The sequence below is a fragment of the Pteropus vampyrus genome, unplaced genomic scaffold (genome assembly GCF_000151845.1).
Source record: "Pteropus vampyrus isolate Shadow unplaced genomic scaffold, Pvam_2.0 Scaffold541, whole genome shotgun sequence".
Taxonomy (NCBI): domain Eukaryota; kingdom Metazoa; phylum Chordata; class Mammalia; order Chiroptera; family Pteropodidae; genus Pteropus; species Pteropus vampyrus.
Genome location: NW_011889322.1, coordinates 217,741 through 236,694, shown reverse-complemented (window position 1 = coordinate 236,694; position 18,954 = coordinate 217,741). Strand labels below are relative to the sequence as shown.

Genomic DNA, 18,954 nt, shown 5'->3' with positions numbered 1-18,954 from the left:
TTGCTGTGATTGATTCCTCGATAGATGGATGATCATGAGCTACATATTCTAAAAGCAATCTTAATGTCTTGCTTCCATTTGACAAATTATATTCAATTATAACAAGAACATAACAGAAACTCAGAATCTACTTTAACTCTCTATACTCCCACGGCAGGTGAAATATCTAAATCTCTCTCTGAGGTTGAGCTCTGCTATTTCTGCCTTTAAAAGGTATTTCTGTCCTGCAAATACAACAGTGAGAAACTCCTGAACTTCCTCTCAAACTCTTCACCACTAGGCCAATCCCAGGTTAACAATGTTACTACATTTTCTTAGTAAAACATTCCCACATCCCAAACTCTGGGCCACAGATTTATTTAAAACCTGTTAAATGGACTCAGTAATTGAAGACAGTCCAATTTACTGGTCAACCTTTATAATTTAGTGAGATTTAATCTGTATTTTCCTTCTAAAAATAAATTCTATTTTTTGAATCCTGACATTATTTATAACAAAAAACTATTTATGTTTATGAAGGTGAGAAATGAAGTCTGATCAAAACACTCAGTGAAGCCATATCAGAGTCCCACCAGCAGTTACCCCAGACAAGACTGTGCAAGGGGCATCCCACACATAGGCACCTCAATGTGGCACCATGTGACACTAAATGCCAAGCAAGTAACATTACCTAATGTTTAAGCTGCCATGGTCACCTCAAAGAATTTCTTTAATCAGGTGAAACAATCATGGTCCAGTGCTAAGCCAACATCCTTGGGTTCGTCTAAATTAGTTCATTCTTTTGGTAGTCAGTTACAGATTCTTTGAGACATTTTTTTTTAAAGTACTGAGTACTTAACTTCATTTCCAAACACAAAATTCTTTGGGAATTTTGAGGTCTTGAAGTCTCCCTCACCTCTCACTTGGATGCTTTACCTACTTCTTTGACCTACTTACCCATTGCCCATCTCAAAGCCTAGCATCTCTATCCCAAGTTCACAGTACCTGCAGATCCAGCATTCAACAGATACTCTATTTGCTAACTAATAACAACTTTGTAAGAAACAAAATACACACACACACACACAAAACAAATCCTACCTTGATGATGCTGCCCTCCCATGCCATCTCTTCCTCACCACCCATCTAGTCTTCAGTCCTTTCCTACACCACACCTACCTGCATCCAAACTTCTCTCACTGAGGTCATCCATGTCTTGCAAGCCTTTTCTAGACCACACTGCAGAGTCGATGCCTCTTCCCTCCCTCCTTCCTAGATACACTTTTCTCTTGGCTTCTGGAAAAATATACTCTGCTGATTTCCTCCTCAGCCCCCAATGTGGTTTCCTCCCCTAAAGGCCTTACTAGACGGCTCATCAAACTTAACTTGTCCAAATGGGCTCTTGGAGGCCACAGGGCTTTTGCACATGCTGTTTCCGCTGCTCAGAAGGCTCTTTCTCTCACCTGCACCCAGCTGGCACTATCCCACACAGCTTGCAGGTCTCAGTTGAGATCACAGGTCCTCTGACACTTTAACCTAAATGAGTTTCCCCATTATTCCCTTTCACAATGCTCTGTATTCACCATCATCTGCAACACTGTATTTTGTGGTTTAATACAACCCCATCACTAGCTGTAAGCTTCATGGGAACACAGGGCCTGGCACTGTTGAGTGAATTATTCTCTTGGTTTTTCTTCTTCTTTAAGTGCAAAAATTAAATAAATTTTGCCAATTTATCTGGAAAATAATACAGTTCAAAGTATAAATGCTTCCACAAAACAAAAACTGTTTTTTGTTATTATAATTGTTAGTACTGTTTAATAGGTTAAGAAAATGAGAACCCAGAAGGAATGGGTTATAGTCACAATACCACATGTCTGAGGCTAGGGGAGACAAAAATCATAAATTTACAACTCTAAACTGATTTTCTCTCTACAAAAAAAAAAAAAAAAAAAATCCAGAGTAGATATCTTATAATTTCAAATAAAAGTACCTGACTAGATTAGATGCATTTCTGAAAATAGCTTTTAAGCCTCTGTGAAATTGACACACCCCACACATGCTAGACATTTTCAAGGCTAAAAATAGTTTACTAAGAGGACAAATATCTGAAGCAGGGCCAATCCAGGAGCTATGACGGTCCCTGAGGCAATAATGCGACATGCTTCAGTGCCTCTCCTGACCTCTTTTACCCATATAGAGCTGGTAACCTGAAAAAAGGCCAACCTCCCCCAAACTTGAGATTCTGTGTATTTTTTATCAAAGTTATATGAGCATGAAAGAAGCATATGATGCTACAAGGCTCGTGAGAAACCCTAAGGTCCCTTCACTCCTCCCTACTCCCACTTCCTGCTTCCCCAAGGTCAACCACTTCCAATTCTTGACTGAGTTTTTTTGTATTTCACATCTCCAAAAAAGTAAGTTTATACTACTGCTTCTTCAATTTTTCAGTTTAAGTATTAGCTGTCGGTTTCAGAAGTGGAAGTTTTAGCTCTCTTTCATTGACCAACACCACCACCTACCACTTATGCCTCACTTAGGCAACAATTTTGGTTAGATCACTAATCAATATTTATATTATTATAAGTATGTAAACATTATTGAGAGCTGAGCTTTGTAGTAAACTTATCTAATCTACACAACTTTTTTATTCTCCCTAGAATTAACGGCTGTCCTGGAATTTTTTGCAATGTATCAATAATTTACTCACAAATCCTCCCCTACTGTCTGATCAATTTCGCTTCTCCTTGGAGTTGTCCAATCTGAACTGAGAGATTCCTCAGCTGTCATCTCAGGATCTCCCTCCATCCTGGAGACTTCCTTTTAAGGATTTTTTCTTAAACCAGTAATAAAAAAAGGCACAAACTAGTAGGGGAAAGATTGGTACATCTGACTGCATGAAAATTAAGAATGTTGGGTCTTCAAAAGACCCCTAACAAAAATAAAAAGCCAAATCATAGAATGAGAGACTTTTTAATACATATAATTGAAAAAGAATACAGAACATAGACACATGTATGTTTGCATCCACACACACACACATACACCCCTAAAATAAGAAAAAGGCAGACAACCCAACGAAAAAAATGGGCAAAAGACAAACTTTTCTCAAAAGGCTAAAAAATTCTTAATAAACACATAAAAAGATTCTCATCCCTATGAGTTACAAAGGAACATAGCATCTCAGTGGTTCTGAGATACTATTTTAATACCTATCAGATTGAGAAGTAACGTCTCTGACAATACCAAGCATTGGTGAGGCAGTGTCACTATGAGGATTTTTCCACACAGCCGCCAGACTGTAAATTGGCACAATACCTTTGGAAAGCAATCAGGAATGATCTAGAAAAGTGAAAATTCACATCCCTATGCCCCAGTATTGGGGCTGTTCACAAATGTCCCAGTTCTCCTCTCCTTCCAGGCACACAGTAGGATGGCATGTCCCTGTGTCTTTGAGGTTACAAAGAGCCACTTGACTTGCTTTGGCCAGTGTAATGTGAATAGAAAGAACAGGAGTCATTTTTCAGGTGAAAGCTCCAAGAGCCAGCATAAGATTTGCCAAATTGCTCTCTCTTTACCATGGTGATTGGGGAAGCACTGGGGATGGAGCCGCCATAAGCCCATCCTGGAGCGCCAATGACAAGAAGAGATCCCTGCAGACCCACGCTGACTTTACAGCATCAGAGAGAAATATATTGTGAGTCCACTAAGATGTCTGGAGTGTTTGTGACTGCAGCATAACCTAGCCCATCTTGGCTGATACACCCAATAAGGTCACTCATAGGAATACTCTCTAGAGAACCTTTTACAAGTGTGAACATTATACAAGAATGCTCATAGCAGCATTATTTATAATAGCAAAATAATGACTAGGAACCCAAAAATCCACTAACAGGAGAATGAATAAATTAATACAGCAGGTCCTCAAATAATTTCACTGTTTCATTATAATGTCGATGAGAAAATAAAAAAGGACTCTTCGCCAGGGCCACTGTGAGGAGTTAGCACATCATCTCCGTGTCTGCATGGGTTTCCTCCGGGGACTCCGGCTTCCTCCCACATCCAAGGACGTGCGCATGAGGGGACTTGGCATGTCTGCATTGCCCTTGTCTGAGCGAGAGAGGTATGTGGGTGGCCCTGCAATGGAAGGGTGTCCTATTCAGGACAGAGCTGTCCCCGTGGTGCCCTGAGCTGCCGGGATGGGCTCTGGCCACCAAGACCCTAGGCTGGAATCAGGGGTTTGGAAAACAGTGCTCTTACTTGTTTTGATTCATCTTTCTTAAATGTATGTAGAGTTCACATTTTTTCAATGTTTAATATTAGAAGTATATGGGAGGATGTACGGAGGTTATATGGAAATAGTACACTATTTTATGTAAAGGACTTTGGTATGCGTGGAGGGTCTGGGAACCAATCCCCCGCAGACACTGAGGGACAACTGTATACACACACATATACACACATATCATACATATATACACACACACATAAATATATGTAAAATATAACTGAGGGGTAGTGGAAAAACAAGCTTTGGAAAAATAAAGTAAGATTCTCCTTGTATCAAGTTATAAAAACATACAAAACAAAACAATATATTCATGAGGGATACATATAAATATGTTAAAACTACAAACAAAAGCAAGGGAATATTAACACATAATTCAGGATAGTACTGTGACAAGGGACAGAGTGGATGTAACCAGGGAAACACACAAGTGGTCTCTCAGGCATAGGAAGTATTCCAGTTTTGTACCAGGTGGTGGGTATATGATGTTCATTTTATTATTTACTGTTTATATTACATTATATACTCCTTTGCACATATTTAAAAACTTCGGGCAAACTGCCATCTTATTTATTATTTTTGAACACCCATGTCTACTAGTAGCTATTTATTTATTTAGAATAAAACCAATCACAAAATACAGTACCTTTTCCTAAGGAGATCTTATTAGGGGCTGTTTATTTTGTTGTGGATTTTTCTTTCCTTTTATGTTAAGTCAAAAAAAAAAAAAAAAAAAAAGAAGCAAATAAAATCTGGTAGAACAGACCCACCAAATATTCAAGAATATTAATGACTCAGATTCATTTTCGCCAGTGAAAACCTAGGGGAATCCTTCAGGGTCTGTACAGGACCATATACATAAAGGTTACCAGGGGGTGACTCTAACTGGCCAGGTGCAGCTGACAAACCACTGGTCCATACAGGCACACAGGGCAGGTGTGAGAAACAGCACTAATATTGCTCTTTAATATTCGTTCCTGTTTTCTGCATGATTTCCATTTCCAGGACAATGTGAAACATTTCTCAGCCTCAAAGGCTCATACCTATAAATTCTACTTGGACATCCATGTAGTCACTAAATATTTATCAAGAGTGTTCCAGTGACAGAATGTGTTCCAGCACTGGAGGAACAGTGGGGAGGGATGCAGACTTCCTCCCTTCTGGAACTCATGTTCTGGTTTGCTTAGTACAGATAAAGCCACAAAGGGTTACAAACAGTGGTGAGTGCTATAAAGAGAAAGTGCTATAAAGTTCCTTCTGGAACTCATGTTCTGGTTTGCTCAGTACAGATAAAGCCACAAAGGGTTACAAACAGTGGTGAGTGCTATAAAGAGAAAGTAGAGGGCAGCAGGAGAAGATCAAGGGGAGGTGGGGGTGCCCTAGGCAGAGGAGACAGCCAGTGGAGGTCCTGGGAGAGGAAAGTGCCTGACACGCTAGAGGGTCCTGGGCCCAAAGAGAAGATGCGAGAGGAGAGAAAAGTAGCCTGAGACACGGTGAGGAAGAGCTCAAGCAACACCCAGGGAACGGTTACAATATGCACAGGGCTGCTTTTAATACAGTTAATCCAAATTTTAAAAATTACAGGGAAAAATCTAGGCTGAAAATATTATCAGATTTACTCCTTGCATTTTAAATAAACTCCTTTATCCATACTGCCAAAATGTAGAGTCGAGATCATAAAATCCTACTCCTTCGGAGCTAGTAAATGAATTTTTAAAAAGCTACAAGCCTCTCAATCATTTTCAGCTCTTCCTAAAGAGTCTCAATTAAGCTGAAATGGCTAAGCCTTCACGACCCACCATCCACACATTTGTACCTCATATTATTTCTTGGAGAGACAGTCCATGCTGTGTCTAGTTATCTAATGACAAACACATTGTCCTTATTATACTCTCATTAAATGCAACCGTTGGAAACCTCAAAGCTCTTATTAATGGTTTATCAGTCCTTCAAAATGTATGTTATTTTACTTAAATACACCTGCTGATTTATACTCCTGAAATCAAAGTATTTCCTCTATTTGTGGTTTCTTTCTTCCTGTGCTTTTGGAAAACAAGACCAAAGCATGTAAGACCTGAGCCAATATCTGGGATGTCTACACAATGCAACGACTGCCCTGTTGAGCTAAAGATTTTCTTCGGTAGTGGAGACAAAATCCACCAACAAATTCAGCTACCTGAGCAGGAGTTCAGCCAATGTGAGATGGGCTAGCCAAGAAAAGCAACACCCACATTGAGCTGCACCCATTTCCAACCATTGGACAGAGTCCTTCTGAGCAAGCTTAGGGACTCCACATCAATCCCTAATGTCAGTTTCCCCTCCCCAGCCTTGGGGGCACTGTTCAAAAGGTGGTAGATGATTTACACTGGGCACAGCTACTCATGTTCAATGCATGTGACACAAAAGTAAAGTTCCCTTTCTTAATCAGGATTTAACATGGTCAAAGAAGCCCTGTAGGCAAATCCTGCAAAATGCCTTTCCTTGGGGCAAGACTTAGCACAAATTGCTATTTAAATATTTAATTTCCTAATTACACTTATTATATACTGCACTTTCTAATACAGAAATGAATGTTTCTTATATCCTTCACTACAACACAAACTTCTTTACTTTTGTTCTAAGAAACCTTCTTGTTATTCAATTTTTTAAACGTTACCATTAGTTTTTTTTTCAAACCTACTAAATGGCCAGCATGACTAAATCTTTAATGTATGTTGTGTAATTCTAACCCTTATTTTAACTGGAACCCTTGTGCCTAGCTGCTGGGAACATAAAATGGTACAGCCAGGTGGAAAACAGTTTCCAAACCTCAAAGTAAGATTCATTATTGCCCCTCTCTTAAGATTGAGTTATAACTAAGGCTTGAAGAAGCTGAATAAACCAGCCCAAGGCCTCGCAGCCCAGATTTCCAAACAACGGACTGATCTTGACTCCAAAGCTCATATTTTGGGCCATCCTTTACTTCCTCTTGACCCTAACTATTAAAAAATTGGTTAGCCCATCACTACAACAAACACAATGACAGGAACAAAGGCTGAAGGCAAACATTCAGGAAGCATCAACATTTTATTCAAAGTACAATTTTTTAATTGCCAGTCTCTTTGGGAAAAGAATTACAAGATTACACAGGAATGTATATAATAAAACACCAGAAAAAAAAAACAAACCACCATCCTTCAGAGAGGCACATCTGGGTAGTGATATTGGATCTTTGAAGTTTAAGCTGCTCATTTTGAGTGCTTAAGAGAAGGGGAGGGGAGGCAGCAGTGCTGTGTGTTCTGTCCACTGCCTCCCAAATGCTAACATCTTTCCTTCATTGTTCTATCACATCTGACCAAACTTTTATAAGAAATATTCCCATGGGCTATATCCAAGTGAACACTGTATAACTTTACTTCCTCCCTTCTAGGGCAGCAAAATCACTTCTACCAAGGAAGCTCTGGAAACATCATTCTAACTGGAGAAAAGGTAGCTGCCTCCCACTACGGTTCCCGAGTCCAGGGTTTCCTTCACCACACAAGAGGCCACCTGAGAAGTTGGTGCCATGATCCTTCCATCTCAAAAGAGGAAGCTACAAAAACACAGGAGGAGGAGGAGGTCTGTTTCCTACCCACTCCCTCCAGCTTTCCACAGCAGTCACACTACCAGGTAAACAGGAAGCTGAGGAGAGAGAGGGGATGTTCCAGGTCCATGTAATCAGCTCAGCCTCAGTCAGAAAAGCTGGGCCTCCGCTCTCACTCAGCTTTCAAAAAAATGGGTTTCATCATTCATGCATATATTCATCCATCTATTCATCCTACAAATGTTTACTTACTAAGTATATACTATATGCGAGGCACCACCATAGATTAAAAATACCCTTCTTCATAGAAGAGACAATTAAATATGAGAAACAATGAACAAAATAAATAAGTATATTACATATTAAAAAGTGAGTTATGGAGAAAAATACACTGAAGATGTGTATGGGGCATGTGTGTGTGTGTGTGTGTGTGTGTGTGTGTGTAAGTAGGAAGATGAATTATAATCCCCAGTGAAACAAAACCTTATATTTCTGAGGGTGGGCAACTTATAAACATTTCAGAGTACCTTAAATGACCATGGAGACATTATGTTTAAGTGCCTACCACCTAATTAGAAAGTCAGCAACGCAATAAAAGAAAGGTGATACTTCATTACTGCCTCCTTACATTTTATTTCTAACCCCTCTTAACCATCTCTACTTGCTTCTCCTCAAAGAAAAGCCTAGAACCGGTTAGAATGCACATCATGTTAGTATCCATTATGTTCACAGATAAACTCATTCTAAGTTTTAAACCTTTAAAATACATTGCTGAAGATCTGCCAAATTAGAACTCTACATTTTCAGAAAACTACCGCCCATATGGAGCTGCCCTCTGTGTCACATCAGTTTTGATTTTACAGCATTCGAAAGTGGCCCCATTAAGAGCAGCCCATTGGTGAATGTGGTAACTCAGGGTTGCTCAACAGGCACAGCCATGTTATTTGCTTCCTGGCTAAATGCCCAAAGGTAAAGTGTCCAGCTGCCGAAAAGATGCCATCCTTCCACAGTCAACAGAAGGCTCTAATAAAGCAAACTGTCACCAAGGCCAAAGCCTCAGGTATAATGACAAAAGGAGACCTGCCTGATTTTGGAATACAGCGGGGTGGGGGTGGGGGAGACCCTCTCATTTTGAGTTCATCACAGACAAACTCTGGACAACAGTCAGGCTCTCCTGGTGGAAGCTGACTTGAATCTCTAACAAGCATTTGATTTGCGGCTTTGCCCCTCCCTGTCTGGACCTGTCTCCCTTGCTGGATGGTGAGAAACCTGAAGTCTTTCCCAGAGCAGCACAAGAGCATCCCACACAGTGGGCTGCCCATGAACTAAGTAAAGGGAAGTACTCAGCTAGACAAACATTCCTCTGCTTCTCCATTTCACAAATCTTCAAGCCTTGTCCTCACCGCGCCCTCTATGAAATGACACCATTTATAGGCCAGGTGCTTAGTGCACCAAAAATTAAGACACACTGTCGTCAGAAGAGGGGGACTGGGCAAACATGGAGCCCAGAACCCACACTCTGACCCTTGACCTCTCTTGCCAGCACTTGGTCCTCTCCTAGGTATAAGCAAAGATGTGATGAAAAAGATCTAAGATTCAGACTCCAAAATTTGAAAATTCAAGAGGTGCCCTAGATACAACCGTAAAGGGTAATCAACTGTTAGTCCATTGGCCCGTTTAAAGAGGTGTCCCAGTTAACGCAAGCTGGCCTCGACTTTTTAAATGCTTGACTTTCAACGAGGTTTGGATAACTTTTAGAAAGAGTGCTATGTTATCCACAAATTTTACAAGCCTGGGTTTGTTTCCTCGTTTCGTTCCTTGGAAGAAACTGAAGTGAGGGAGAAAACTGATGTGCTCAATTTTGCTACTAAGGTCGTGAGCGTAGGGTTCGTACTACCTTGGCTTCTCCTCCGGGCTTGCAGATTGTCCCTGGCCCGCCCTGCCCACTGTCCCGGATTGCCAGGGCCTCCCGAGAGGCGCCCCGCCGTGGGCTGCCCGTGTGTGCCCAGCCGCGACACCACCTGGATGGAGGCTCCGCCGCGTCCAGGTGGCCCAGTCGGGGCGGGCCAGGGCGAACCCCGATGCCACTTGGCCCGGCACCGCGGGGCTGCGCTCCTCCCCGGGCGGCCCTAGTTCACTCAGGTCATGCTCCAGCCGGCGTTTTCTCCTTCGATTCCCTAGCCAAGTCTGGCCCCCAGGCAGTCACTGGGCCAGGCGGCGAAGGCACCTGCCTGGCCGGGAAAAAATGCACGACCCTGCAAGTCCCTTCGCCACCACCTCGACGGAGGCTAGCAAGAAAAATGCTGGAGAAAGGAAAACAAGCATGAGTGAGGGCCATCCCGACCCGGCGTCACCCGTGAACTGCGATGTGGCCCCACGGGCCCGGCGAGGAGCGAGGTCCGCGGTCCGGCCGTGGAGCCCGTCCGCCTGCCCGCCCCGGCGCGACACTTACCCGTGAGGCGACCGCCTCCCTCGCCGTGCCCGCGGCGCCGCTGCAGGATGAAGTAGCAGCTGCTCTTCTGAGTCACCCACAGCTTCAGGGCGTTCTTCAGCAGCACCTCCTCGGGCTTGAGCCACATCTCAGCGGTCCGGCCACGCCCGCGGGCTCCGGCTCACATCGCCCCGGCCACCGGCCGCGCCGGGCTAAGCTCGCTCGGGAAGAGGCCGCGGCGGGGGCAGCAGCTAGCCGGTGCCGGGGCTCGGAGCGTCCCGGGAGCACGGCTGGCGCAGTTTAACCAGCGCAGCCCGCTCGCCGGCCCCGCCCACAGCCCCATCCGGGCCACGCCCCTGATCCGCCCACAGACCCGCCCACGGCCAGGCCGGCCCGCCGCGCCAGCTCCCGCCGTGCCTCCCGCGTTTCCGAGTCCCCGCCGCTCCAGCGCGCAGTTCCGGAGTGGAGAGAGGAAGTCCCATCCCTGCTGCCAGGTCCCCCTCCGCTCTGCGCTCGCGGGGAATGCCGCGGCCTTTGTCCTCCTCCGCCCCTCCTGGGAGGCAACTTCGGTTGGCACCTTATTCTGAGCCGAGGGGGAGCGAGGGAAAAAACCTCTTGTTCTCATAGCTGCGGGTTGCCCAACCTGGGGCATTTATCTTTGGAGGGGACAATGCACGCCAGAAAACCCAAGTGTGTTTGGAATGACATAGCACTTAAAGTAACATGACACATTTTTACAAATAACCCCAATATAGCATTAAACATTAAAAACAATTCTTTTCCGATTTTTAAAAGCTTAGCACACGATTTTGATGTTCTGGCACAGGATCCGACGGAGCTGCTGAAGGGGCAGTGACGCTGTTGAACCCTGAGGCAAGTATCAGCAAATTAAACACCGGATGCCCCTCGTGCGTGTAGAAGATGCAGATATTAGGGCCCTTCTGCTAGTCCCCTACGCAGGAATGAAACCAGTCATGTTTGTTCTGAGAGAAATGAATAGCTGGGAAATAAGGGGTAGGTGATAATAAGGAAAAGCTATAGGAAATGTGGAGGTAGGCTTTTAAAAACGAGTATTTCTTCAAAGCTGGTGTAGAAATAGACGCATGGTAGCTGGCCTTAAACAGGCTGCGGGGACAGAGGAGAGGGGTGTGGGAAGGTGGGGGGCCTCCAAGCCATCACTGTATGGAGGTAATTCAATCCAACACCCTAGCAAAAGAGAGGAAAGAAAAACTCCACCAAAATATCCCTCGAATTTTGACAAAGGGATCCCTGACAAAAGTTGACTTAATTCGGACAGAACTGAAAAGGAGAAGTAAAGTGAATCTCCCATGGGGCACCTGAAAACTGAGTGACACCTTTTCACTGGAAACCGAGGAGGATCAGAAGGGACCTGCTCAGAACTCCAGACCTGACCTGGCAGATAAGAAGCCACATGAAGGTCCTGGGTTCAGACAAACAGGACCACCCACCCCAGGGGCAGCAGCAGCTGTGGTCCAGAACTGGCAGGCCATTAACAACTACTCTCTGAGTAAAACTCAGAGGAAGTCAGCTATAATCAGGAGGACTTGAGTACCTCAGAGCAAACAGAGCCCTCAGGGGTGGCAAGAAATACACCTTCCAGAAACATTCACTGACACCTCCCCTGTCGGCCACCCTGGCAGGCCCTGGAATTGCAGAGATGAATGGGAGATGGTCCTGTTCTGAAGAACCCACCAGTAGGCAAACAGGCACAAAGTGTAGTAGGAGTCATGGTGGGGATGCACAGAATGAAGAGTCAGTTCCTCGAGGAACATAGCTTGCTACAGAAAAGCTATGACTCGACCAGAGCTTGGAAAATGGATATGTGTTTGCCACAAAGTCAAGGAGTATGTCTGGTAAATAGTTGGCATTGTGGTTTAGGGCACACTTCTGGAGACAGACTGCCTTACATCAAATCCCCGTTCCTGCTACTAGTTAGCTTGCAACCTTGACCTTGGGCAAGGTAGGCATCTCAGTGAGCCTCAGTCTACTTAACTATAAAATTGGGATAATGATAGTACTCTTTTTATAGGTACTATCCAGTGTTTAATATATTTAAGTACAGTACTTGGAATGCACATAAGCACTCAATAAATGTCAGCTATTTTTACTAAATGCACAAAAGTTCCTGGAAGTGAAATGATTCACATACACTCACCCATATTTTAAGCTCTTATTATCTGCCAAGTATTAAATGTAAAATATATAATATTAAAGCAGATGAGAAGGGTACTTTGGGGTACTGGACCTGACCTCTCTCTCTCTCTTCCAATCCCTGAGGCTCCTGCATGTGCCTCCCAGTAGCCAAGTCAAATAGGAGCCGAAAGGCAAGGGAGCCCAAGGAATGTGGCCTGCAGAGGTATGCCTCCTCGTGGAGAAGGTTGAAAAAGGATCTAGAGGGGCCAGTGGAGAATATCCAGCACTGGTAGTAATAACTCCCTACTGTCCCTCGTTTCTGGGTGCTCATCACCCCTTTTTGGTGTTATGGGTTAAATTGTGTCCTAATCCCCATTACTGCAGAATGTGACTTTATTTAGAAACAGGGTCATTGCAGATGTAATTAGTTAAGTTACAATGAGGTCAGTATGGTGGGCCCTAATCCAATATGACTGTCATCCTTATAAAAAGGGGAAATTTAGACATAGACACGCACACAAGGAGTACACAATGTGAAGACTGGAGTTATGCTGCCACCAGCCAAGGAACTACCAGAAACCAGAAGAGGAGCTGGAGCAGGTCCTTCAGAAGGAACCAACCCTACTACCACCTTGATCTTAAACTTCTAGCCTCCAGGACTGTGAGACAATTTCTGTTGTTTAAGCCAGTCCTTTATGGTACTTTGTTATGGCAGTCCTAGAAAACTAATACAGTTGACTGCCTAATTCTGCACATACCTGTTTAGTAGCAAGTGTCTGGAACCATTCTGAGTTGAATTTTGTGGCCCTAGGAAACACAATTCTTCAATATGGAATTCAGGATAGGTTACTCACATATCAGTGCATGCATAGGGAGCAAAAGGGATGTGGTAATCTGTGACATACAGTAGCAGTAGAATTACTTAACCTAGCACTGGTGGTGGCATGAGGGGCAGAAGGACAAGGCTTGGGGGGCTCTTGCTGCTGTTATGCTTGATTGCTATGGCAACGATGATAATAACAAAGATTATAGAGGAAGGTACCTGTTTCTGACTGCCCTGGAGAGTTAAAAAAAAAAAAGTGTGAAGTATTAAATTCCCATCTCAAGATACAGATATGGTGAAATTCAAAGTATAAATTTGCTGGTATAGCCGCAGGATAGATGAAAGGCATCTTCAGATACGAATATAATTGTTCAGGGGACAGAACTGTTGCAAAGGTTAAGTGCTCACCCTCAACTAGTTCTCTTGCTAATGTTAGACGCTGGTTGGGAAGGAGTAGGATCATGGACTTGCGATGGGAATAGTTGGACACAGACAAAGTGATAATTACGCGATGCAATAGAGTGCTACAATGGCAATTATACTGCACATTTATAAATGTATCAACACATTTTACACCTTAAACTTATATGGTGTTATATGTCGATTCTATCTCAATTGTTTCAAAAAAGAAAGTTGGATGTAGATACTTAAAGGAAAAGGAGAGAGAATAGCAGAATTATTACAGAGATTGATAAAATCATCCAAAAATTATCAGAAAAGTTATTAGAACAAATGTGTAATAGAGAAAACAGATAAAGTCAAAAGTTAGACACTGAGAACTTAATAGTCTCTAGGAAGACTGATCAATACAAAGAGAAGGAGAAAGGGAAAAAGAAGGAAGACTCGAAATAGAGCTTCATAAATACAAAAAATAATCATTGCAGTTTCTAGAGATACTGAACGCACAATACTAATACAGTTGACCCTTGAACAATGAAGGGGTAGGGGCAGCGACCTCCATATGGTCAAAAATGCACTATAATTTTTCACTCCCAAAAACCTAAGTTGCTCTTTGGTATCCATGGGTTTGGTTCCAGGACCCCCAGGAGATACAAAACTCCATGATGCTCAAATCCGCTATATAAAACAGCATAGGTCCATACATACAGTCAGCCATTCATATCCACAGACTCCCAACGGTGGACCAAAAACAGTAGATATTTACAGAAAAAAAGTCCATGTATAAGTGGACCTGTGAAATTCAAACCTGTATTCTTCCAGGGTCAACTGTATTTATATATATATATATATATATATATATATGTGTGTGTGTGTGTGTGTGTGTGTGTGTGTATATATATATCTGAACTCCCAAATCCCAAACATCTCTTTCCTACAGAAGCAGCCCCCACTACCCTGTATATATGAAGAAATTAGTATTCACTCACATGAAGATCTTTCAAGACTTCACCTGGGGCCTTTGCCTCACACATGGATGTCTGTTCCAAAAACTGCCCACAATGTATCTCATTGACTTGAGAATTGCAAAGTCTGCTGGGGATGGGGCAGAGACAGATTATACACAAGGGAGTTGGAGTATCTTGTCAATATGTATTGAGAGGAAGCTGAGGCTCTTGTATGGGAATGTAATTTAGAGTATTAAACCAATAAAGTCACATTCTGAGGATGAAAGATAAGGTTGGATTCAGCAAAATTTATGAGTGTGTGCGCTCACCTGGGACTCCTATATAATGTGCTAGCTTCAGCACCAATGAGTGGATTCAAAATTCTGCTTCCGCTCCTTCCCAGCCATGTGACACAGGGCTGGTTCTTTAACCTCTTACAATTTTGGTTTCTTAACTGGAATATATGTGTCTCGCTGAGATATTATAAGGCTAAAATGAGGTAAGCTAGGCTATACACCTACTCCAGGCCTTAACCCATGTTCATATTTTAAGTGGCAGCTGTTATCACTTCCTCTGGGATTATCCAACCTTAGGCACACCTATGACAGCTCTCTTCTCTACCTGCAATTCTGAAATTACTTTCATATTCAGAAGACTTAAGACCTGCCCCAGCATTTTCCTAAGCATAGGTAGGCATACAAGAGCGGAGACCACTGGACTAACTTGTCCTTTCTATACCCAAGAAAGGATAGTAAGTCATATTGAACCACTACTGAAAACAGACCTTGGTCAATTTGGTTACATGTAACTGCTAGGTTTTTTTGATAAACGTCAGTAGCCACTGGTTTGAGATAAATGAGGGCTATGGGTTTCTCCCCATCCCATACACTTAAAAAAAAATAATAATTTCTTACAACAGAAGCAAATAGACTAAATATTGCTGCACATTTGAACATGTATTAAACATTTATTAGAAAAAGAGCCCAAAATACTCCTACATCCTGTTCTATAAGCTCCTGAAGTCTAGGTCTCTGACCATATCTGGCATTAAATATTAACTCAAGATAAAAACACAACCATATCCTAGAAGTAATTTCAGGATTGGCATCAGGCAACCAGACTCTTTTGAGTCAGAAGCTGGACATAGACCTTTTTGTTCAAGCTTTAGATACCATTGCAGAGGGTGAGGTGAAGAGCTCGCTAAATTCACAAACAAAACAAATTTCACCAACAAAATCAGTTTTCTAATGCCCATTGTGCTAATTAACAAATTCTCCGTTGTTTGGTTGGAGAGAAAGACAGCTGGAGTGTGGGCATTTGATTCCATGCTCCTGAACCACCCCTGGAGTGTGTATTCATGATTAGGTGTCTGATACTGTCTTCTAGGGTGTGGATTAAAACCAACTAGTGTAGACACATGTGTTACCTTAAAACTATGCCAAAGTATTCTAAAGTAAATTACTGCAACACCAGGAGTAACAAGTCTGTCCAGATCTGTGGCTTAGGTAGAATACAATCATTAAAAGCACCTTCTTCAGGGATTGCTCTAACAGGAGGGCCCATGGCATCTTCTTTTATAAGAGCAGTGCACTGATCCCTCTGTAATCTAGGGCAGTTCATCTAACCTCTGCTTGCATTTTTTCCTATGTCTGTAATTATATAAAGAATGTGAACATGTTTGGAAAGAGCCCAACAATATAGCTTGTGTCCAGCTCCTTGGAAACCCCCCTCCCAGAGACTATGCAGCCTTAAATAGATCAAGCTCCCTTGTTTTCCCATCTCTTTGGATTCCTCCTTGCACCTCGTTTATCAAGCTCCCTTGATAAACCTCCTCTCATCTTGGTATGATTTCTGATTGTTCTTCACTAAACTATAGTGTGAAAACAAGGGAGCTTGTTTTCCCATCTCTTTGGATTCCTCCTTGCACCTCGTTTATCAAGGGAGCTTGATAAACGAGGTGCAAGGAGGAATCCAAAGAGATGGGAAAACAAGGGAGGGAAGAGTATATCTTGTGTTTCCTCTTAGCTCTTTTGCATCTCAAAAAAAAAGTTATAATCTGAGAAACTGTATCAGATGGAAATGATGGTGAGTCTTTACATGTGCATAGGAAAATTACACAGTTAGGGAATGAGAAAATAAGCCATGTTCTGTTCCAAATTCTTTCTTTGTTTTACAACCAGTTTGTTTCATTTTTTTATTAGACAGAGAACCTATACTAATAACTCCCACAAAATAGATGGATCCTTTCATTTACACCATAATGGCATTAAATCGAAGTATAAAACCTTGAAACACTCTGATTAGCTCTGGAAGATAGCCGGTACAGAATCCACATTTATTTCAATAATAACATTCTTAAGTGGAAAGAGAAGGACTTGGATCAATTGAAAGAACCTTCACAAATTGGATTTTTCTCAAGATACAGGTTACACTGTTCTTTCTGAGAGCCCAGGATGTGACCTAAAAATATTTTCTTTGCACATTCAGCCACCACTGGACCAATGAGAGTAGGGTACCTCCTCTCATCTTGGTATGATTTCTGATTGTTCTTCACTAAACTATAGTGTGAAGCTCTCTCTTTCACTTCTTCATAACTTTCGGTGTTAACAAGAGCCCACTTTGAAATAAAGATAAAATTTCAGGACCCAGTTTAAAGCGTATAGTCCAACAAACAAACAAAAAAAGACCTATGCTGAGGCACATCATTATGCTATTTCTGAGCACCCATGATAAAAAGAGGATCCTAAAACCCTCCAAAGAGAAGAAACAGATCACCAGCAGATGATTGAAAATCAGAGCAACATTACACTTCTCAGCTATAACACTGGAAGCTAGAAGACAGTGAGATAAAACCTTGAAACATCTGAGAGAGAATGCTTTTAGACTGGGAATTCTATATCCAGGCAAACTGTTAATCAAGTATGACTTGTGAATCAAGTGAAGACACTTTCATATATATCAAAAAATTTACTTGCCTAATGTACCTTCTTAGAAAATACTGAAGAATATGAAGAGAGAGTAAATCAAGAAAAGGGGGAGCAAATGAGAACCAGCAAGTAGAGGACCCAACACAGGAGAGAGTCAAAGGGAACTCTCCCAACAAGGTCAAAGTATGTCCAGCAATCCAGCGGGGTGCAGGCAGACTGAGGCAGCAGAGCAGTTGTGAACTTGAGAGATTACCTGATTGAGAGGAACTGGATTGAGAGAAACTCCATAGCTCTGGCATAGAGTTTGAGAAAGAATTTGCATCAAATGCATATAAAACTAAGAATTTTTTAAATGAGGAAATGTTTAACAAAAGGAGGATTAAGTTTTACAAGGAGAGAAATATAATCCTTTATAAATGTAGCTTGAATGTAAACATATCAGTTTAATCAAAATAACATAATCATTGAATGTTGGTTTTAACTAAATACTGTATTATGACTGCAGTGGGAGAACGAGGGGACAGTGTATGGTTTTGGGGAAAGGAAGAGTAAAAAAACTAAATTCTAATTTTTTGTAACAGGAAGTTAATTGATAATATCTTACATTAAAATCAAGAATTAGTAGTATGAGCATATTATTTAGAAATAGGGAAGTAAATAACAGAAGGAAAGGCAAAAGGTCGAAAAAGTTTATAGGGAGCAGGCATGAGGGTTAGAGAGGGGATGGAGCAGGGGACTGTTGTTATAAGTTTAAAAACAATATATCTTGTACTTTGATACATATATATATATATATATATATATATTTAGTTTTAAAGAGTGAGCAGGAAGAAAAATGAATAGAATAAGTTTAGAGAAATCAGATTTAGAGGTGGAAGTGATTCATTTAATTAAGGGTGGCTAAGACATATAATTTCCTCACTTTACCCATAAGAAGACACATAGCTAACTTTATATTATCTAGTTCAGTTGCTGGGGACATGGGAAGATGAATAACGAAAATCCACAGATTTCTTCCCCATCGCCTCATAACTACAAGGAAGGTTTGGGTCTCCAGTAGCATTAACTCCAATTTCTCAGTTTAGTATATGGTAAAACCTCATCTTAAGAGACTGAACACTGTTTTTGATGCTTGGGAATGAACAAACAAGATGACCAGCTGTGCTTTCACTTCAGCCCACTAGGCTTGGCAGGTCATTGTCGGGGCCGTTTTACAAGTCTGTACAGGAACAGAGGTTAATGTGTAGATTTCTTTCAAGTGGGAATGAAAATTGATTTCTGTCCTGTGGAACAAATAACTCTAAAGGTTATGGCTTAAGACCCTGTTGAACATTATCCAGTTTTTTACCTATGCAAGCAATGTATCAAATTACTGATATATGCCCAGTTTCTCAAGAGATTGTGGAGTGAGCAATGACAAGGAGGCCTGATTGAGGAAGGCTTG

General features: G+C 42.0%; 1 protein-coding gene across 4 annotated transcripts in view; it reads right to left on the bottom strand.

The window, feature by feature from the left end:
- The window catches only part of TBC1D8 (TBC1 domain family member 8), a 96,319-nt gene extending 85,737 nt beyond the window's left edge, over positions 1–10,582 (bottom strand). For 3 of the 4 annotated variants that reach the window (XM_011383727.2, XM_011383728.2, XM_023525220.1), the window contains exon 1: positions 10,282–10,582. In XM_011383727.2, coding sequence (XP_011382029.1) covers positions 10,282–10,408 — 127 coding nt within the window. In that variant the 5' untranslated portion in view covers positions 10,409–10,582. The remainder of the gene's footprint in view (positions 1–10,281) is intronic. The other variant, XM_011383730.2, reaches the window with a different exon arrangement.
- Between the last annotated feature and the right edge of the window lie 8,372 nt (positions 10,583–18,954).